This window comes from Chiloscyllium plagiosum, unplaced genomic scaffold (assembly GCF_037043375.1).
Source record: "Chiloscyllium plagiosum isolate Xiang-an unplaced genomic scaffold, Cpla_swu_hap1 HiC_scaffold_33, whole genome shotgun sequence".
In the NCBI taxonomy this organism is placed as follows: domain Eukaryota; kingdom Metazoa; phylum Chordata; class Chondrichthyes; order Orectolobiformes; family Hemiscylliidae; genus Chiloscyllium; species Chiloscyllium plagiosum.
The window spans coordinates 2,498,012-2,520,648 of NW_028270171.1; the positions used below are offsets into that span (position 1 = coordinate 2,498,012).

The following is a 22,637-nucleotide window of genomic DNA, read 5'->3' on the forward strand; positions in this document are numbered from 1 at the left end:
TTTCCAGCCCATCGAGTCTGCTGCACCATTCGACATTGCTGATATGGTTCTCAACTTTTTTTCCTGCCTTCTCCCAACCCTCAATCCCCTCACAAATCAAGAACCTATCTGTCTGTGTCTTAAATACATTCAAAGATTTGGCCTCCAAAGCCCTCTGTGGCGATGAATTTCATAGATTTACCACACCTTGTTTGAAGAAGTTCCTCATCTCAGTTCTGAAGGGTCTTGCCTTCATTTTGAGGTTGTGTCTTGGGTGGAAACATCTTCTCCGTGTTCACTCTATCATGGCCTCTCAGTATTCTGTAAGTTTCAATGAGCTCCCTCCCCTCAGCCTTCTAAACGCCAGAGATTATGTATTTATTAACCAGGATTGAAAGGCAGTGTATGGTATTCCAGGATTGATAATGAGAATATGGGATGTACTGTGATTAACAAACAGTATGGCATAATGAGAGTGTGTTAATAAATGAGAATTAACATTTATTGGTAAACCAGCATTAACAATGAAGTGACTTGGAAATCTAATACAGGGAGCTCATATTTTGTATGATTTTTGCATTTTATTAATCAAGAAAGTATTAGGAACGTGATTGACTGGAAGTGTTTTCACTTGAAGTGACTCTGAAAAAAATTCTCATATTTCAGTATACAGTGACTGCAGTAAATTGTGGTAACATAAATTCAATAAACCACAGGCACAGGAGATGATGTTGTTAGATATCCCATATATTTGAGGTTTATCAAGCCTTATGTTTATTTGGGACTGAGGGAACATGAGATATTTTAAAGTTTCAAAAGAAAACAACTCTAAAATCATGAGCAGCACACGAGCAATTTTCCTTTACTCCTTTTAAATGTTTGATTGTTTAAGGAATACTTTTAATGTGAACATTGCACAATTTTCATTGACACGGGGAGGGGGGGATCTTTCTGGGGTAAAGGGGTCCTGGACAAGAAGTGGGAAAGAGGACAGGGTTTGATTGCTGAGAGGAGGGTCTGGCCATAGGAAGACTTGGTTTTTTTGGGGTTTTTTTCCAGACAACTCTCTGTTTTAAGAAGCTGCAGACAGGAAGAAAACTTGAGGCCGCGTTTGTTTACAGAAAAGTTCCCTCTGGAGTTGAGCTTGAGCAATAAATGTGCATTATCTTGCTTGCAATTGAGGAAAAGCCAATCTGTGCAAATTAACCCAACTTTCCGATGGAGTCTGCTTTGTAGGCAGAGACTGGTATTTCTGACATTGTTGGTGTATTTAACTCATCAGATATGAGCTTTAAAACACGTATACTTCACAAGCATGCTCTTTAATCAGTACAGAGCAGACAATCACTTCGAGCAATAAAATAGCTGCTTCACCTGGGAAAAGGATTGTAGAAACAAAACATGCTAAAGCTTGCTTAACTACTGCAAAATAGGATTAGAATAATTAGGTGATTGTTTTTGACCAGCACAGACTCAATAGGCTGAAGGACCTTTTTCTGTGCAGTAGCCCTCTATGACTGTATAAGCACTCTGCAGTTTATCATTTCCCCTTTCAGTTGGATATTGTTCAGGAGATTTGGAAATATATGTAAGTCAGATGAGAACAGGAATGTGCTATTCTCATGGTTAAATAGCAATTGTAAATAGGGGAGACTTCATTCAGATATTGGTTGATTCATAGTAGCCATGGAACCATAAGCTTGCAAGGAATCAGGTTTGTAAGATCAAGGAAGGGAAAATAGGGATGCATTTAAGAATATAAGCATACAGTGGATGAAATTGCACAAACTGTTATGTGTCAAATCAGATTTTAGTGGCCATCATCACTGAAATCAGAAAGGAAAATGTACAACGGTGATTACGGTGTGGAGATTTCATTAAAAGTTGTTGCTGGAACAGGGTTAAGGATATTTTGTGAACAGAAATAATGCAGTTTAGTTTCAGGTGCTTTGGACCAAATGGTTCATGTGGAGAAAATGCTGGCATCTACTTCAAGATTATTGGACGATGTGTGTAACTTGATCCAAGTTACAACGTGTAATTAATCAGATGCTGAAGTTAGTTTACCTTAAAATTTGTTTATCTTATATGTGTAACTAGACTCTCAACAGTGTTGTTGTTTTTAACTGAATTCTGGAGACCCGTTTAAAGTGCACTCCATATTAATTAAAAGCACTAACACATCTCCAAGAAGAACTGGTAATTGTAAATCAGCTAACAGTGCAAAACCAGCCATAAATATATGCTTGTGAAGAAAACTGCTGATTTACAGATGAATAATTCACATTCCATTTGTATTAAGTGGGGAAGGGGGGATTTTGCAGGTGTTTTGGAATTGTAAGAGAAAGTGGTTCGTAAGCACAGACAGAACTTTCTACATAAACAAATTGGATGCACTCAATGGCCCCTTGTTCCTAATGTTCACCCCATTATATGCAGTCAGAGATCTAGAAATTTCTCAGTGTGAGCTTTGAAGGAATAAGATTTCTCATTACCCCAGCTTTACTTGCCCCACATCTAAAAAATATTTCTCTTGATACAGTTTGTAGTAGATTCAGATATACTTGCGCACGCACATTTCACCATCACAACAAAAGAATTTGCAAAACACAGCTGGCAGGAGGGAATTTTCTGATCAATATTACTGTGGATTACATTGGAGCACTGGTCTCCACCTGTCCATCAGTCAGAGATTTCACAACCAAACCACAGGCCAGACTGCTTTACAAATAAGGAATTTAAAGTGCAAGCTTATAATTTGAATATTAATTAATGGTAAATGACTCAATGCTAGACCAATGCACATTTTGAAATTGTGACAAGTTAGCAATCTTGTTTTAATATTTGAACAAGTTTTTAGTGTACTTGAATAAAGTATAGGAAATGCAATGAGTTTATAATGACAGAAACTGAACTAATACCAGGAAATAAAGAGACAATGTAAATCGATGTTTTAAACCTGAAAATGTTTAAACTTAAAAACAATCTGTTGTATATATTTTGTAGAATGTCTGTGTATTCTTCCAGAATCCTGTAAGTAAGATGTGAGGTAGTTGGCTGGACCTCCAGTACAATATTACTGGGTTCACATACTTATAAGTGGATTGAGTTAAAATTCACACAACACCAGGTTATAGTCCAACAGGTTTATTTGGAAGCACTAGCTTTCTGAGCGCTGCTCCTTCATTAGGTGGTTGTGGAGTATAAGATCGTAAAACACAGAATTTATAGCAAAAGTTTACAGTGTGATGCAACTGAAATTATATTTTGAAATTACCATGTTGGTTTCAGTTCCTGGTCATTCGAAAAGATGAGAGACTTAACAAACAATCCAGGTCTTTTTCAAAATATAATTTTAGTTGCATCATACTGTAAACCTTTGCTATAAATTCTGTGTCTTACAATCTTGTACTCCACAACGACCTGATGAAGGAGCAGCGCTCAGAAAGCTAGTGCTTCCAAATAAACCTGTTGGACTATAAGCTGGTGCGTGAATTTTAACTTTGTACACCCCAGTCCAACATTGGCATCTCCAAATTATAAGTGGATTGTAATTCACACAAGACAATTGACATTCAATTCAGTATCTTTCTGCACGTATATTGACTGGGAAAAAAAATCAGAATAAATTTAAATGTCCCAGTCTGGTTATTTCAAAATGTCCTCTACTGTGTCATTTTGGTGGGGTGAAAAAGTCTAAAAAAAGTAAACAGAAGATTAAATTGAAATCTGCTGCGCTGAGATGGTGGGGTGAAATGGCCATGGCATCTTTGGAGGACCCGATGAAAAGAATGGATTGGAGTAGGCTGGATCCAAATGGAATGACGACTGATGTTTTATTTGTATGGTTGAGAAAACAGTTGTGTTTTGAGATCAAATCCAATCAACAATTTCAGCTGGAGTGTGACTGGTTGTGATGTCATCAGAGTGGAACTCTCAGGTGCACGAGCTCTGTCTGTGTATAATGGCGTGTTTGATAGCTACCATCATGGTTTGAGCTATTGAGATATTCACCATCTTCCCGGCCACATCCTCAAGTGGTTAAGAGTTGTCCACAATTTCCTTAGAAGGTTGAAACCTGGATCTTCTCTATTCAGTTCGGTTACCAGGTTGTGACTGGTGATGTTTGTCGTCACCTAGATGGTAGAACATGGAAAGGCTGTCAACAGTTTGTAGGGTGAGGAGTATATTCCAATAAGAGCTCTGGGAATTCAGATGAGTACATGATTATTTTATGTGTTTCTGAATTATTGGGAGTGTTTTGTTAGCTGTGGCTGGTTGTGCTTTTGAAGAGGATGTTTCCCCCTTTGCACGAATGTAGTTCACTTTGATAAATACACAGATATTAGAGTGTCAGTTCTCCTGAAGTTATCACAAAAGTTAAAGATTTAATCAAATTACTCAGTTTAACTGCCAGATGGGCTTAGATTAATAGAAAACACGGTCCAGCTTTCTGTATTTACCATGGTGATATAGTGGACAGTGAAGAAGGTTATCTAAAATTACAAAGATATGTTGGTCAATTGGGTCAGTGGGTTGACGGGTGAAAAAATTGAGTTTAATTTGGATAAATGTGAGATACTGTTGGATTTTGGGTAATACAAACAAGGACAAGACTTACACAACTAATGGCAGGGCCCCAGATAGTTTTGTAGAACTGAGACACCTCAGAGTTCAGGTACATAATTCTTTTGAAATTTGTGTCACAAGTACACAGTAGTTAAGAAGACATTTAGCACATTTATCTTCATTGCTCAGACCTTTGAGTATAGGGGTTGGGGTGTCGTGTTGAGGTTGTACATGATGTTGGTGAGGACTCTGTGTGCAGTTCTGGTCACCCAGTTAAAGAAAAGATATTATTAAACTGGAGACGGTTCAGAAAAGCTTTATGAGGATGTTGCCGAGAACCAAGGGTTTGAGATAGAAAAATAGACCGAGCATGGGAGATTAAAGGATAACCTTATTGGAGTTCATAAAATCATGAGGGGCATAGATAAGGTGAATGATAAGGTATTTTTCGTAGGGTGATGGAGTTCAAAACTAGGGATATATTTTTAACGTGAAATGAGAAAGATTTAAAAAGGACATGTGGGGCAACTTTTTTACACAGAGTGATTCATGTGTGGAATAAACTGCCAAAGAAAGTGGTGGATGCAGCTACAGCATTTAAGAGAAATTTGGATAAGTTAATGAATAGGAAAGGTTTGGAGGGATATGGGCCAAGCGCAGGCAGATGGGACAGCTTCAGTTTGGGAACATCGTTGACATGGACTGGTTGGACCAAAGGGACTGTTTCTGCATTGTATGACTCTATGAGCTACTATTTATTGCAAGTAAATCAATTCTAACCACAAGCAATCACAAATGTGAGTAATCAACATATAGCTCTATGAGTTGAAATTCTTAACCTCTTCCGAAACCCTTACATACATGCAGACAAGCGCAATAAACATAATATTATTCGAAATGGAGGGAAAAGTATTGGGAGATGCAGGTGACAGGATTTGATAAGGCACCACTTCTGTTTCTAAGAAGTCTGATCTTCGATCTCCTTACTTCTGGATTTTTTCAGTTCTTTGCTGAAGGCACACAATGGTTGATGCATTAATTGCTCAGTTTTCCCATCACTGGATAGTCAACAGCTTACAGCAAATGGTGGAAGAGTATTGCTTGCTCTCTTCCAGTTTTTGATAACTTCACTGCAGGGAGAGAATAAGAAAGATGTAAAAAGTGCAGCAGCTCCTTCCATAGTGCTTGGTTTACAGCTGTTTCCTATGTCCATTTTGATTCACAGTCAAAAATAAAAAAAAATACAGTCTTTACAATATCAGGAGGCTCATTGCATCCTCGCACAGGAAGCTACACAATCTGTCTTGGTCTCAGTACTCCAGAAATAATCCTCGTGACTTCCTGGAGAGGGTTATCCACCATGTTTATGTAACCATTCCTGAGCCAGATTGAACAACAATACTCTGCTCTTGGATAAAACAATGCAAGTGAAGCAGAGTGTTCAGTCTGTTGATTCACTGTCCCCTATGATATACCTATGAACTTCCCAATATGACAGGCTGTGGCGATAGGTAACGTCTGAAGACAATATGCCCATTGCTCTTTAATTTAGACAATTAAGTACAATACACCTGAAACCAATAACAGATCTGCTCAACGAGGGAGTCAGCATCATCGTCTCCCTCCAGGATGGTACAAGCTTCTTCAGATTTGTTCCTGGCAAGATGACTAAATTGCTTCATGTAATCTCATTCGTCAGGGATGATGTGGAGGTGCCACTGGGGTGGGCAAATTGAAAAATCACACAACACCAGGTTATAGTCCAACAGATTTATTTGGAAGTACTAGCTTTCAGATGAAGGAGCAATGCTCTGAAAGCTAGTGCTTCCAAATAAACCTGTTGGACTATAACTTGGTGTTGTGTGATTTTTAACATTTTTAACCATACTGTGATTCTGTCATAATACATCCAACATACATCACTTAATTTCATGATGTTGAGCTGTTGTGAATAGTAACATGGTATTGTAGTCACACAATACTCCATTGCTTTAAATATAGTCAAGATGTTGCAGGGAGCAGTTGTAATTTAAATTTCTGTATGGAAAATGGTATAGTCATTGTGAGTGAGAATTATTTACAGCCTTCCTGTGGAGAACCCAGTCTGGTTAGAGCATTGTATTAGGTTTCATTTCACTGGTTTCTGTGCTGCTAAATTCAATAGTGATTGCTCTATCTCTGCATCACACATTCCTGTGCCTTTCACTTGGCTATCTGCCAAAGACAACTGGTCTCTCCACCAAGTGCAGCAATCATATAGCCCAGTAGTGTGAATGAAATAGAAAGCAGTAGCTCAGGAAATGTTCTGAACAGAAAGTTTGTACTTGTGTTTAGCAGCAAATGCAGATATTAGTCTGATATTTGCAAGCACAGATTCCATATTTAACTGATGCAATTGTTTATGGTGTCATTTTAACTAGAACTGTTTAACTAGTGATTCATGTTTAATTGGATACCTGTATATTTTTCTTTGTAGTAATGGAGAGTTTTTGATTGTTATCTGGCTGATAATGATTAAAGGTGTTTGCCAAGATTCGACTTTAGAGCTATTGCTTTTTCTGATATTTCTAAAAGCCTGTCTTGGGTTTACAGGGCATCATTGCAAAGTTTGTAGGTGGCACAAAAGTTCAGCAGTGCAGTAAGAAATGAAGATGCAGTAAGAAGATATTAACAGACTTTAGGAATACATAAACGAGTGGAATGAACAGGCATGTGGCAGATGTGATTCAGCACAGAGGTTTGTGAAGTGATATTTATTGATTGGAAGAATGGGAGAGGTAATATTAACTAGATGTAATGATTTTAAAGTGGGAGGCAGGCATAGAGAGACTTGGGTTATGTATACAAATCTCTGAGGTTGGCAGCACGAGTTGAAATAGCTGTTTAAAAAATAGACATGGATTTTGCAAGTTATCCTAAACTTTTATAAATTATTGATTTAGTTTTAGCTGGAGTATTGTGTCAATTTCTGAGCACCACAAATGTGTGAAGTCTGAGGGAGGTTGCAAAGAAGACTACTCAAATGGCGCCTGGGACTTGAATATGTATAGAGACTGGGTTGTTCTTCTTAGCAAAGAGCAAGTGAAGAAATTTAATATAGGGATTCAAGCTCCTTTTTTTGACAGAGTAAATAAGGAGAACCTGTTTTTACTCAGAAACCAGAAAACACAGGTTTTGATTTATATTATGCTAAAAGGGTGGTCAAAGCAGATACAGTAGGAATATTCAAAATGGAATGGGATAAATGCTTGAAGGGAAAGAACAGGGTCATGGGACTAAATGCATGTATCTTTCAAAAAACTGGTAGAACCACGATGGGCTGAATGGATACATCTTGTACAAATTGATAGTCAATGCAGAAAAATTATACTTTCAGGAATTTAGTTCCTGATATTGTAACAAGGAATCTCTGATATATTGTGCTTTTCTGATTCAATGGTAGATCTGATTCCTGGGCGTAATGCTGATTTGTTAATATTAGATAAGTCAGATCCTGGAGTGAATGTGGTCTCACAGGCTCTAACTTTGTTTTTTTAAAACTGTGGAGACTAGTTACTGAATTCATTCACAAGCATACTTAGAATAAAACATATATTACACTAGACAAATAGTTTGGAAAGATTTAGTTATGAATACTGAAAAGGTTTCAAGCTCACACAATTCCTTTTGTCCTGTGTCCAAAGACAATGAGATGTGGACACCATTCAGGCTTGGGCTGATAATTGACGAATAAAATCCACACCACACAAGTGCCAGGCAATGACCATCTCCAATGAAAATGAATCTAACCATCACCTTTGATGTTTAATGGCATTATCATAGCTGAACCCCACACCATCAACATCTTGGGAGTTATCTTTAATCTGAACCTGAATTGGACCAGCCATATAAATACTGTGTCTGCAAGAGTTGGTCAGCAGCTAGAGCTTCTGCAGAGTAATTCACCTGTTTCCCCAATACCATCCACAATCAACAAGGGTACAAGTCAGGTGTGATGGAATGTTGTGGTTCTGTTCGCCGAGTTGGAAATTTGTGTTGCAAACATTTCGTCCCCTGTCTAGGTGACATCCTCAGTGCTTGGGAACCTCCTGTGAAGCCAATGCTTCTAGGAATTCCCTGGCTGTTCTTTGTTTGGCTTGCCCTATAATGGTAGTGTTGTCCCAGTCAAAATCATGTTGCTTGTCGTCTACGTGTGTGGCTACTAAAGATAGCTGGTCGTGGCGTTTCGTGGCTAGTTGATGTTCATGGATGCGGATCGTTAGCTGTCTTCCTGTTTGTCCTATATAGTGTTTTGTGCAGTCCTTGCATGGGATTTTGTACACTACATTAGTTTTGCTCATGCTGGGTATCGGGTCCTTCGTTCTGGTGAGTTGTTGTCTGAGAGTGGCTGTTGGTTTGTGTGCTGTTATAAGTCCTAGAGGTCGCAGTAATCTGGCTGTCAGTTCTGAAATGCTCCTGATGTATGGTAGTGTGGCTAGTCCTTTGGGTTGCGACATGTCCTCGTTCCGTTGTCTTTCTCTTAGGCATCTGTTGATGAAATTGCGCAGGTATCCGTTTTTGGCGAATACCTTGTACAGGTGTCCCTCTTCTTCTTTTTGCAGTTCTGGTGTGCTGCAGTGTGTTGTGGCCCTTTTGAATAGTGTCTTGATGCAACTTCATTTGTGTGTGTTGGGGTGGTTGCTTTCATAGTTCAGGACTTGGTCTGTGTGTGTGGCTTTCCTGTATACCTTTGTGGTGAATTCTCCGTTCGGTGTTCTCTGTACCATCACGTCTAGGAATGGGAGTTGGTTATCCTTTTCTTCTCTCGTGAATCGGATTCCTGTTAGTGTGGCGTTGATGATCCAGTGTGTTTTCTCTATTTCTGTGTTTTTAATGATTACAAAGGTGTCATCAACATATCTGACCCAGAGTTTGGGTTGAATTTGTGGTAAGACTGTTTGTTCTAACCTTTGCATTACTGTTTCTGCTATGAGTCCAGAGATCGGTGAGTCCATGGGTGTTCCGTTGATTTGTTCGTATATCTGGTTGTTGAATGTGAAGTGTGTTGTGAGGCACAATTCCAGTAGTTTAAGTATGCCGTCTTTGTTGATAGGTTCACCGTCCTGTTGTCTGTTCTGTATGTCCAGCAGGTTGGCTATTGTTTCTCTGGCTAGGGTTTTGTCAATAGAGGTGAACAGTGCCGTTACGTCGAATGAGACCATAGTTTCTTCCTTGTCTATGTGTATATTTCTGATGATGTCCAAGAATTCCTGTGTTGATTGTATAGATTGTCTGGATCCGCTGATCAGGTGTTTCAGTTTCTGCTATAGTCCTTTAGCCAGTTTGTGTGATGGCTTCACAGGAGGCTCCCAAGCACTGAGGATGTCACCTAGACAGGGGATGAAACGTTTGCAACAAAAATTTCCAGCTCGGCGAACAGAACCACAACAACGAGCACCCGAGCTACAAATCTTCACCCAAACTGTGATGGAATGTTCTCCACTTGCCTGTCTGTGTGCAGTTCCAACAACACTTAAGCTCAAGACAATCCAAGCCAAATCAGCCTGCCTGATTGACATCAAATCTGCCAGCTTCAACATTCAGTCTCTCCACCACCAATTGACAGTAGCAGCCATTTAGAAGGTGACTCACTATCACCTTCTCCAAAGCAATAAGGATGGGCAATAAAACAAATTAAAAATAAACTCTCTGTTGCTTAAGATGTTAGGCATACATGAGTTCAAACAGTGTCAGTTTCCAGTAGTCTTGCAGGATTTCTTACTCGGGAGTTTAACATTTGTTCTTCTACTCTCATTACAAATTGAAGTGTCAAACTGTGGGCAGGATTGGAAGATATTAGTGAGGTTTTAATGAATCTTTTACACTTGTAATCACGATAGAGAACAACGATGTATGTTTCAAAGTCATGGAAAAGGCTGTGACATACTTGACCAAATTACATTTGGGAGGAAGGAGCTATTAGCGGTTTAGCAGACGCCCAGGTCCAACTGAGATGTATTCCCCACTGCTATGTGAAGAAAGGGAGGATAGGGAGCATAGGATGGCTTTTTGGAACAGCTTGTCATGGAGCCCACAAGAGAGCAGGCTATTCTGGACCTAGTGCTTTGCAATGAACCAGACTCTATAAAAGATCTTAAAGTAAGGGAACCCTTAGGAAGTAGCGACCATAATATGGTAGAGTTCAGTCTGGAGTTTGAAAGGGAGAAGGCAAAATCGGATGTAATGGTGTTACAGTTGAATAAAGGTAATTATGAGGGCATGAGAGAGGAACTGACTAAAATAGACTGGAAGCAGAGGCTAACCGGGAAGACAGTAGAGCAAAAATGTCAGGAGTTTGTAGGTATAATTGAGGACACTGTACAGAGGTTCATTCCCAAGAAAAGAAAGATTAACCGGGGAGGGATTAGACAACCTTGGCTGACAAAGGAAGTCAGGAAATGTATTAAAGAAAAAGAGAGATCCTATAAAGTGGCTAAGAACAGTGGGAAATCAGAAGATTGGGAAGGATACAAAAGCAAACAGAGGATAACAAAGAGTGTAATAAGAAATGAGAGGATCAAATATGAAGGTAGGCTAGCCAGTAATATTAGAAATAATAGTAAAAGTTTCTTTCAGTACATAAGAAACAAACGACAGGCAAAAGTAGACATTGGGCCACTTCAAACTGATGCAGGAAGCCTAGTGATGGGAGATAAGGAAATAGCAGGAGAACTTAACAAGTACTTTGCGTCAGTTTTCACAGTGGAAGACATGAGTAATATCCCAAAAATTAAAGGGTGTCACGGGGCTGAGTTGAGAATGGTTGCCATTACGAAAGAGATAGTGCTAGAAAAGTTAAAAAGTCTTAAAATTGATAAATCTCCTGGCCCCGATGGGATACACCCTAGAGTTCTGAGAGAGGTGGCTGAGGAAATAGCAGAGGCATTGGTTGAGATCTTTCAAGAGTCACTGGAGTCAGGAAAGGTCCCAGATGATTGGAAGATGGCTGTTGTAACTCCCTTGTTCAAGAAAGGATCAAGGCAAAAGATGGAAAATTATAGGCCAATCAGCTTAACCTCGGTTGTTGGTAAAATTCTAGAATCCATCATTAAGGATGAGGTTTCTAAATTCTTGGAAGAGCAGAGTCTGATTAGAACAAGTCAACATGGATTTAGTAAAGGGAGGTCATGCCTGACAAACCTGTTGGAATTTTTTGAAGAGGTAACAAGTAGGTTAGACCAGGGAAACCCAGTGGATGTGGTCTATCTAGACTTTCAAAAGGCCTTTGATAAGGTGCCACACGGGAGGCTGCTGAGCAAGGTGAGGGCCCATGGTGTTCGAGGTGAGCTGCTGGGATGGATTGAGGATTGGCTGTCTAACAGAAGGCAGAGAGTTGGGATAAAAGGTTCTTTTTCAGAATGGCAGCCGGTGACGAGCGGTGTCCCGCAGGGTTCGGTGCTGGGGCCACAGCTGTTCGCATTATATATTAATGATTTGGATGAGGGAACCGGGGGCATTCTAGCGAAGTTTGCCGATGATACGAAGTTAGGTGGACAGGCAGGTAGTACTGAGAAAGTGGGGAGGCTACAGAAGGATCTAGACAGGTTGGGAGAGTGGTCCAGGAAATGGCTGATGGAATTTAACGTGAGCAAGTGCGAGGTCTTGCACTTTGGCAAAAAGAATAAAAGCATAGACTACTTTCTAAATGGTGAGAAAATTAATAAAGCCAAAGCACAAAGGGATCTGGGAGTGCTAGTCGAGGATTCTCTAAAGGTAAACATGCAGGTTGAGTCCGTGATTAAGAAAGCGAATGCAATGTTGTCTCTTATCTCAAGAGGGTTGGAATATAAAAGCAGAGATGTACTACTAAGACTTTATAAAGCTCTGGTTAGGCCCCATTTGGAGTACTGTGTTCAGTTTTGGTCCCCACACCTCAGGAAGGACATACTGGCACTGGAACGTGTCCAGCGGAGATTCACACGGATGATCCCTGGAATGACAGGTCTAACATATGAGGAACGGCTGAGGATACTGGGATTGTATTCGTTGGAGTTTAGAAGATTAAGGGGAGACTTAATAGAGACGTACAAAATAATACATGGCTTGGAAAAGGTGGATGCTAGGAAATTGTTTCAGTTAAACGAGGAGACTAGGACCCGTGGACACAGCCTTAGAATTAGAGGGGTCATTTCAGAACAGAAATGCGGAGACATTTCTTCAGCCAGAGAGTGGTGGGCCTGTGGAATTCATTGCCACGGAGTGCAGTGGAAGCCGGGACGCTAAATGTCTTCAAGGTCGAGATTGATAGATTCTTGTTGTCTAGAGGAATTAAGGGCTACGGGGAGAACGCTGGTAAGTGGAGCTGAAATGCACATCAGCCATGATTAAATGGCGGAGTGGACTCGATGGGCCGAATGGCCTTACTTCCACTCCTATGTCTTATGGTCTAGGTTGCAGGGGCTATGACATTAATTTTCAAATCCTTACTGGACAGAGTGATGCCAGAGAATTGGGGGATAGCTCGTTCAAGGAAGGTGATATGGATCTATAGGCAGTGAGTCTAACATAAGTGGTGGGGAAACTCTTGGGAAAACAATTTCTGAGGGACAGAATTAACTCAACTTAGAGAGGCAAGAATTAATCAAGCATAACTTTGTTTGGGGAATCAGTATTTTGTGGGACTGCTAGATGTGTGCACGAGGATAGTGTAGTAGATGTAGTCTACATGGACTTTGGTAAGGCTTTTGGCAAGGTATTGCATAGGAGACTGGTCAATAAAATAAGAGTCCATGGGATCCAGGACAGTTTGGCAAATTGGATCCAAAATTGACTCAGCAGGAAGGGTGTGATTGTTGAAGGTTGTTTTTGTGACTGGAAGCCATGTGCATTGGTGTGCAGCAAGACTTGGGACTGGGTCCTTTACTGTTCGTAGTGTATTTAGACATGAATGTAGAAGGTTTGCAGATGACACAAAAATTGGTGGCGTGCTAAATAGCAAAGAGGAAAGCCTTAGACTACAGAAATATTTAGACAAGCTGGTCAGTTGGGCTGAATAGTGGGAAATGAAATTTAATCCTGAGAAGTGTGAGGTAATGTTCTTTGGGAAGACTAACAAGCCAACAGAGTACATGAAAAATGTGAGACCCTAAGAAGTGCAGAGGATCAGAGGTACCTCGGTGTATGTATCCACAGATCCTTGAAAGCAACACGTGAATAAAGTGGTTAACAGGGCATATTGGGATATTTGCTTTTGTTAGTCAAGCCATTGGAGGTTATGATGAATCTGTGTAAGATTAAAATACACATTATCCTGGCTTGGAATTATATCGCCATTCCTTCAGAATCTGTGGTGCACAGCTAGAGCACTATGTGCAATTCTGGTCACCAGGAGAGGAAGAATATGATTGCATGCGAGAGGGGATAGAGGAGATTCCCAGGATGCTGCCTGAAACTGCGGCGATTCAGCTATGAAGTGTGATTAGGTAGGTTGGGGTTGTTTTCATTATAGCAAAGAAGGCTGAGGGGTTCCTGATTGTGGTGTACATTTTTTTACTGTATCTTTTTCAAGACAAAACTACTAGTCCATCTCACTTCATTTTAAGAGTTGAAAAACCTCATTAAAAATTAATGTAACCAAACTGCCCTCAGGTTTCTCACCAAGCTTACAAGAGCAACTCTCAGAAATAAAACTATAATCTTGCCCCCACCCTCCCCCTTCTATTTAATACACACAATACAAAATACAAACAATGTTGTTGTGGTTCTGTTCGCCAAGCTGGGAATTTGTGTTGCAGACGTTTCGTCCCCTGTCTAGGTGACATCCTCAGTGCTTGGGAGTTTTGAGGATGTCACCTAGACAGGGGATGAAATGTCTGCAACACAAATTCCCAGCTCGGCGAACACAACCACGAGCACCCAAGCTACAAATCTTCTCACAAACTTTGAACAAACAATGTTCCTAATGGTACTCCAAACACAGAGTACACACACCCGAAACAAATTTGAATAAAGCCCAGTGTCAGGCAGTTTGTTTATGTGGTTATATATTGGTTCAATGTCACAGATTCTTGCATCAACTGAGTCAGAATGTTTAACGTCACTGGAATGCTTATCAACATTAAAGGTGCAAAACAAATTAAAATTGTGGTGTATAGGCCATTGGACCAGGCCAGTCTTTCTGCTGTGAGGCCATGCATGTTAAATAGAGACACATTTTTTCTTTTCACTGTTTTTGTGAAAAGTAAAATATGCAAAAATTTTACCTGTTTAACTTTACTGCATGGCAGATAAAATTATCATCGAACTGTGGAAAATTTGGTATCACTGAATTTCCTGTTAATTTGAAACTTTCCTGTTTTTGAACTGTCAGCCAAGAATGCAACCTTCAGTTTCTACATTTATATGCTTCAGAGAAAACATAAATCTCTGCTGTATGACAGTATTGTTATAAGTTTAGAACCAAGATTAATTGGAGAAACGTCCATTACTGACAACAGCCTGGTATAGTAAATTGAAATGGTGCTCTCACAACTTTTGTTACATAAGGAGTTCCAGTATTCCAATCCAGTGATGATTTTATTCAAGTCCTTGTGGTAAGCCAGAATGGGTTGGTTCATTTTTTTGTTTTGTTGTCAACTTTACTGCATTATGTGGTGCAGTTACAAACTTAAGATTCCACATTGGCGACTAGTTATTTCTCTCACTACAGGTTTGGTATTCTACATGCAGACTTTTTTTTATTTTCCATCTTCTGAAGTAAAAATATAAAATAACATTTTGATGTTTTTGAAGATGGCAATACATCTAAAAATATTGCTTGCAGGTTGCAATAGAACCAGCCACACCTGTTGGCAATTGCTTCTTCAAAAGAATTGGAGGATCTGAGCTAAAGTGAGAGGCTGAATTGGGTGGGGCTGTATTCCCTGGAGCGTCAGAGGCTGAAGGTGACCATATAGAGGTTTATAAAATCATGAGGGGCGTGGATAGGATAAATAGACACAGTCTTTTCCTTGGGGTGGAGTAGTTCAGAACTAGAGGACATTGGTTCAGGGTGAGAGGGGAAACATGTAAAATGGACCTAAGGGGCAACTTTTTCACGCAGAAGTGGTGCATGTATGGAATGAGCTGCCAGAGGAAGTGGTGGAGGCTGGTACAATTACAGCATTTAAAAGGCATCTGACTGGGTATATGGATAGGAAGGATTTAAAGAGATATGGGCCAGGTGATGGCAAATGGGACTAGATTAGGTTGGGATATCTGGTCGGCATGGATGAGTTAGACCAAAGTGTCTATTTCTGTGCTGTACATCTCTGTGACTCTATGATTGCTCAGGCAGTGGTCATATTAACCTTATAGGATCACTTGAAAGTCTATGATGGTCCCTTAAAGGCAACAATTTTCCAGGATGACCAGTGAACGTCACGGCAGTTTGGAAAGGCTGAGATAGGAAATGCTGGAGCACAAGCCACAGTCAGTCTGTCTTCTGACAGTTCATCCATATCAGAATAGCATTAATATCTTTTAAAGATGTTAAATCTTGTAGGGTCTTCTGTACGCCACGGGCAACATCATAGTGTTGCAGTCTATAATATGTTCATTCATGTAGGATTCTGAATGCACTTGTCAGCTCCCAGCTCCTGACCTAATGTAAAAGCTATGGTAATTGATGAAACAGCTTTCAGTGGTTGGTGCATGGAAACTTTGCTGAGGAATTTCTATAGTGATGCTGTGTAGATTGATGTTTGAAACATTTTCCTTTGGTTTAGGTAATAGCCCATGACAAAAGATTTTACTTTGACCTGCATTGACTTCATGTTTGAGATGAAGTGTTTTAGATTAGATTAGATTAGATTCCTTACAGTGTGGAAACAGGCCCTTCGACCCAACAGTTCCACACCGAAGAGTAAACCATCCAGACCTATTTCTCTCTGACTAATGCGCCTAAGACTATGGATAATTTAATATGGCCAATTCACCTGACCTGCACGTCTTTGGAATGTCGGAGGAAACTGGAGCACCCGGAGGAAACCCACACAGACACGGGGAGAATGTGCAAACTCCATACAGACTGTCGCCCATGGCTGGAATCGAACCTGGGTCCCTGGCGCTGAGAGGCAGCAGTACTAACCACTGAGCCACCGTGCCGCCCATTGAAACTGATTTTTTTTCTGTCTAATCAGGTGACTATAATTGATTCTATGAACAACAAGAAGAAAAACAAAGGAGTTTTAGAATCTTGGCTAGCATTCTTCCCAAATTGAATATCACCAGAGCTTTTCATTTGATAATTCATTTTGTTTCTGTTTATGGGATTTTGACTGTCACTTCTGCTTTGAACTGCTGCACTCTGTTTGGTGTAGGTACACCCATGGTGCTGTTAGGCAGGATTTTGCACCACAGATTCTGAAGGAATGGCGATATAATTCCAAGCCAGGATAATGTGTATTTTAAGAGGGACTTGGCAGTGATGGTGTTTTCATGTATCTGCTTCCCTTGCCTTTCTTGATGATAGTTGTCACTTGTTTGGGATATGCTGTTAAAAGAGTCTTGCCGAATTTCTGCAGGGCATCTTGTGGTAAACATTGCTGCTACTAAGCATCAATGATGCAGGGAATGAGTGAATGTGGATATGGTATCAGTCAAGCGGGTTGCTTTGTCCTGGATGGTGGCAAGTTTCTTAAGTGATATTGATCTGAACTTATCCAGACAAGTGGGGAGTATTCCATCATACCGTTATTTGGTGCCTTACAGATGATGGACAGGCTTTGAGGAGTTGGGAGTTGAATTACTTGCTGCAGTATTTCTAGCCTGTAATATGCTCTTGTAGCCGCAGTACTTATAGGCTGGTTCAATACATTTTCTGGTCAATGATAACTCCATGGATATTGATATTGGGAGATTTAGTAATGGTACTTCTACTGAATGTCATGGGACGTTGGTTAGATTCTCTCTTCTTGGAGATGGTCATTGCCTAGCACTTGTGTGGCAGAGATGTTATTTACTACTTATCAGCCCAAGCCTGGATTGTCCAGGGCTTGTTGCATTTGGACAGAGTCTACTTTCGTACTGAAGAGTTGTGAATAGTGCTTATCATTCTGCAATCATTAAAAAAATGATTCCTCATGATTTCATTAATCTCCAAAAATATGTAATCTGATCCTTCTGTTATTGAAGATATTTTCTTCTTATTTACTCTTGAAATCATTCAGGATGTTGAGCTCCTTCATCAAATTCTCTACTCCAAGGAGAACAACCTGAGCTTCTCCAGTCCCTCTTTAACTGTGGAGTGCCTTATCCCGACTAAATCCCATCAGCACGGTATCAAGGTCTTGATATCCTTCCAAACGTGTATTCCCCAAAAGTAAATTATTTACCCAGTTATTTTAATTCATTAAGAATAGGTTATGTTTGATCAATGAGCTTATTATGTATAATTACCCAGAATTTGGGATCAAGGAACTGTTTGAAAGGAACAGTTAACTGTGGGATAATTTGCCCACACATTTCGTAATTATGATCTCTCAATGTCAAAATGCCTGTTTATAACATACGTTATGTTGTTGAAAAGAGACATGTTGCCATAGGTTTTTGTCATGTCCGCATCAGGATTACACAAGAATGCAAAATTTCGAATGATCATAACAATTTATACTCGAGGAGAAAAGGTGCTGTTCGATTGATAGCCTGACAGCGATTGGCTCAGATGTTGCCAAGGAGAAAGCAACATGTTCCTCAAGCTCTCAGGTAATTCTCACAGAAATTGCAAGTTGAGAACATATTCCTTGAGAATATATGTCACTTCCAGAAGTGTAAATAAACTATGTTATGAGCTCAACTAATTGTCTAAATAGATTGTTAGTACATTCCGGACTACTCAGCAAATGCAGCCAAAATGCAGAATCACATCCAACAGTGCATGTTGTATTTTGGGTTTTGATTTTGCACTTGTGGGCTAATTGAACCAGGCTGTTGCTTATGAACAACAAAAGGGACCAGCAATAAAATGAAGAACTGTGGATGAAGACCTGAATCAAAAACAGAAATTGCTGGAGAAACTCAAGGTCTCAGTAGGACCTGCAATTGAATTTGACTCATGTACATGGTACTGCACACGTGTCAAATATATATAATATTTGGTAGGATCTGGAATGCATTGTCTATCACAGTGGTAAATGCAGTATTAATTGTGATTTTTAAGAAAGATTTTGACAATTATCTGGAAAAAGTTATTTACAGAGCTAGAGATAAAGGACACGATAATGGGATTAGGTGGGTAACTCTTTGCAGAGAGGATAAGTGGCCTATTTTTCTTTACTGTAGTCATTCTATGAAAATTATAAAAGATTGTAACTATTCAAGATGCTCTGGAAATAACTGCAGCATATGTTATGATGCTGTGCAACATAACTGAGATTTACTCTGCATTTATAGTGTAAACGTAACTGAAGGACAAAGGGAATGAATGATAAAAGTATTAGTCACTTGGCAGGAAGTCAATGCTCTTATTCAGTTGCAGGATTTAGATGGAAGTCATTGTAAAAGTTAGAAAAAAATCAATTAAGGAGGCTCAGGTCGCATCATATTCCAGGTTTATGATGCAGTTGATTCCCTGGATTGATTACCAAATCCCAGGAGACAGCCTCCTTCTGTTTATTCCCTCCCCTTCCAGTTGTAGACAATCATGCTCTGCATGAGATGAAAACTTATACGTGTACTTTCAGAGTCATCTCTCACGCAGCTTTCCTTTATAGACAAGTGTTATAGTGCTTCTGATTGGTACATCAATACCAAACATGTTAAATCTTTTTTCTGTTAGCATATATCTGATTGAAAATCTCTTCCAATCGATGCCATTGTGTAATCTGTTTCCCTAAATGTAATCTCCCTACTAACTCCTGTTTTCATCTAATCATGGCAGGCATCCCAATGGAATATCACAGTGTTTAAGTGGTAGAACTCATGTCTGTGAGGTTGGAGGTTGTACGTTAAAGCCCTGCTCGAAGATTCAAACAAATAACCTGAGCTGGCACCTGATACATTGCTAAGTTCTTGTCTTCCTTCTCTGGTGATTTCGGTGAATGTGAAAGTCTTAAAAAATAGTTTGAAGATGGTCAGGGTGTTCTCATGCTGTCTTGACCAATGTTATTCCCTCAGTGAACACCTGTATGATTTGCAACGTGTTGCAGTATTTGCTGTATTGACAATCACTTTTTTGCAGTGATTAGATTAGATTAGAATACATTCCCTACAGAAATGAAACAGGCCCTTCAGCCCAACAAGTCCACACCGACCCTCCGAAGAATGTCCAAACAAGACCTACTTCCCTACCCTATATTTACCCCCAAATAATGCACCTCACACTATAGGCAATTTAGCATGGACAATTCACCTGACCTGAACTCCTTTATGTATTGCAGGAGGAAACTGGAGCACCTGGAGGAAAGAGCTGAAAAATGTGTTGCTGGAAAAGTGCAACAGGTCAGGCAGCATCCAAGGAGCAGCAGAATCAACGTTTCGGGCACAAGCCCTTCTTCACGAATGAGGAAGCTGTACCAAGCAGGCTACGGTAAAAGGAAGGGAGGAGGGACTTGGGGGAGTAGTATTGGGAATGCGATAGGTGGAAGGAGGGTGATAGGCCGGAGAGGGAGTGGGGGCGGAGAAGTCGGGAAGAAGATTGCAAGTCAAGAAGGCGGTGCTGAGTCCGAGGGTTGGGACTAAGATAAGGTGGGGGGAGGGGAAATGAGGAAGCTGGAGAAATCTGCATTCATCCCTTGTGGTTGGAGGATTCCTAGGCAGAAGATGAGGTGTTGTGTTGTCATGGTCTGGCGATGGAGAAGGCCAAGGACCTGCATGTCTTTGACGGAGTGGGAGGGGGAGTTAAAGTGTTCAGCCACGGGGTGGGTGGGTTGGTTGGTGCGGGTGTTCCAGAGGTGTTCTCTGAAACATTCTGCAAGTAGACGGCCTGTCTCCCCAATGTAGAGGAGGCCACATCGGTTGCAGCGGATGCAGTAAATAATGTGTGTGGAGGTGCAAGTGAATTTGTGATGGATATGGAAGGATCCCTTGGGGCCTTGGGGGGAAGTGAGGGGGGATGTGTGGGCGCATGTCTTGCATTTCTTGCAGTTGCAGGGGAAGGTACCGGGAGTGGAGGTTGGGTTGGAGGGGGTGTGTGGATCTGACGAGGGAGTCGCGGAGGGAGTGGTCTTTCCGGAACGCTGATAGGGGAGGGGAGGGAAAGATATCTTGGTGGTGGGATCTGTTTGGAGGTGGCGGAAATGACGAAGGATGATACGATGTATCTGAAGGTTGGTGGGGTGGTAGGTGAGGACCAGTGGGGTTCTGTCCTGGTGGCGATTGGAGGGGCGGGATTCAAGGGCAGAGGAGCGGGAAGTGGAGGAAATGCGGTGGAGAGCATCGTCAACCACGTCTGGCCTCCTTCTTCAAAGACCGCAATTTCCCCTCAGACGTGGTTGACGATGCTCTCCACCGAATTTTCTCCACTTCCCATTCCTCTGCCCTTGAACCCCGCTCCTCCAATCGCCACCAGGACAGAACCCCACTGGTCCTCACCTACCACCCCACCAACCTCCAGATACATCGTATCATCCTTCGTTACTTCCGCCACCTCCAAAGAGACCCCACCACCAAGGATATCTTTCCCTCCCCTCCCCTATCAGCATTCCGGAAAGACCACTCCCTCCGCGACTCCCTCATCAGGTCCAAACCCCCCACCAACCCAACCTCCACTCCTGGCACCTTCCCCTGCAACCGCAAGAAATGCAAAACTTGCGCCCACCACCCCCCTCACTTCCCTCCAAGGCCCCAAGGGATCCTTCCATGTCCGTCACAAATTCACCTGCACCTCCAAACACATCATTTACTGCATCCGCTGCACCCGATGTGGCCTCATCTATATTAGGGAGACAGGCCGCCTACTTGCGGAACGTTTCAGAGAACACCTCTGGGACACACGCACCAACCAACCCAACCGCCTCGTGGCTGAACACTTTAACTCCCCCTCCCACTCCACCAAGGACATGCAGGGTCTTGGCCTCCTCCATCACCAGACCATGGCAACACGACGCCTGGAGGAAGAGCGCCTCACCTTCCACCTCTGAACCCTCCAACCACAGGGGATGACTGCAGATTTCTCCAGCTTCCGCATTTCCCCTCCCCCCACCTTATCTCAGTCCCAACCCTAAGACTCAGCACCGCCTTCCTGACCTGCAATCTTCTTCCCCAACCTCTCCGCACCCACCCCCTCTCTGGCCTATCACCCTCACCTTAACCTCCTTCCACCTATCACATTCCCAACGCCCCTCCCCCAAGTCCCTCCTCCCTACCTTTTATCTTAGCCTGCTTAGCACAGCTTCCTCATTCCTGAAGAAGGGCTTGTGCCCGAAACGTCGATTCTGCTGCTCCTTGAATGCTGCCTGACCTGCTGCACTTTTCCAGCAACACATTGTTCAGCCCTGATCTCCAGCATCTGCAGTCCTCACTTGCACCTGGAGGAAAGCCATGCAGACACGGCGAGAATATTTGAGATGTCTGTTATAGAGATGAACTGCTGTATAAAGCAACACCTTTTTAAATAATGCAGTGTCTATGTTGTGTGTCAGATTGCAATGTTGTGTGCTTGTTGCTGTGTTCAGTTAGTGTGTTGAATTGTGTCTGTTGCAGTGTCAGCCTGTAGTGTCCGTTGATTGCACAGTGTCGGCCTCTAGTGTCTATGTTGCAGTGTGTCGGGCTGTCTCTTTGTTACAGTCTGATACATTGTTCAATCTAATACTTGCACAGAACTATGCCTCTGTCACAGTTGTGTCTGGGTTATGTCTCTGTTTACAGTCCTTGTGTATTGGCTATCTGTTTAAAATTCTACTGTGTGCTTAATCCTAATGCTTATTTTTTAATGATGTTTTCCATGGTCACTAATTACAAATGTTTTATTTGTTACAGCGCTCTGGAGCATGGTTTTAAGGCATTGACTGGTCGTTCAGTCATGGCTGATAAAAGGAAGTTGCAGGGTAAGATATCAGTGGGGATTATTGTATTTTCTTGGGAAAGGAGGGAATTAACACTGTCAGTGCAGTCATTCTGGTTCTTGTCCGTCT

General features: G+C 41.4%; 1 protein-coding gene across 6 annotated transcripts in view; it reads left to right on the forward strand.

Moving 5' to 3' along the window:
* The window catches only part of LOC122542084 (CCR4-NOT transcription complex subunit 3-like), an 89,336-nt gene that overhangs the window by 22,517 nt on the left and 44,182 nt on the right, over window positions 1-22,637 (forward strand). For 5 of the 6 annotated variants that reach the window (XM_087978191.1, XM_087978192.1, XM_087978193.1 and 2 more), the window contains one exon: window positions 22,483-22,550. In XM_087978191.1, coding sequence (XP_087834317.1) covers window positions 22,526-22,550 — 25 coding nt within the window. In that variant the 5' untranslated portion in view covers window positions 22,483-22,525. Of the gene's footprint in view, window positions 1-18,154; window positions 18,271-22,482; window positions 22,551-22,637 lie in introns of those variants that run through there. The other variant, XM_043679423.2, reaches the window with a different exon arrangement.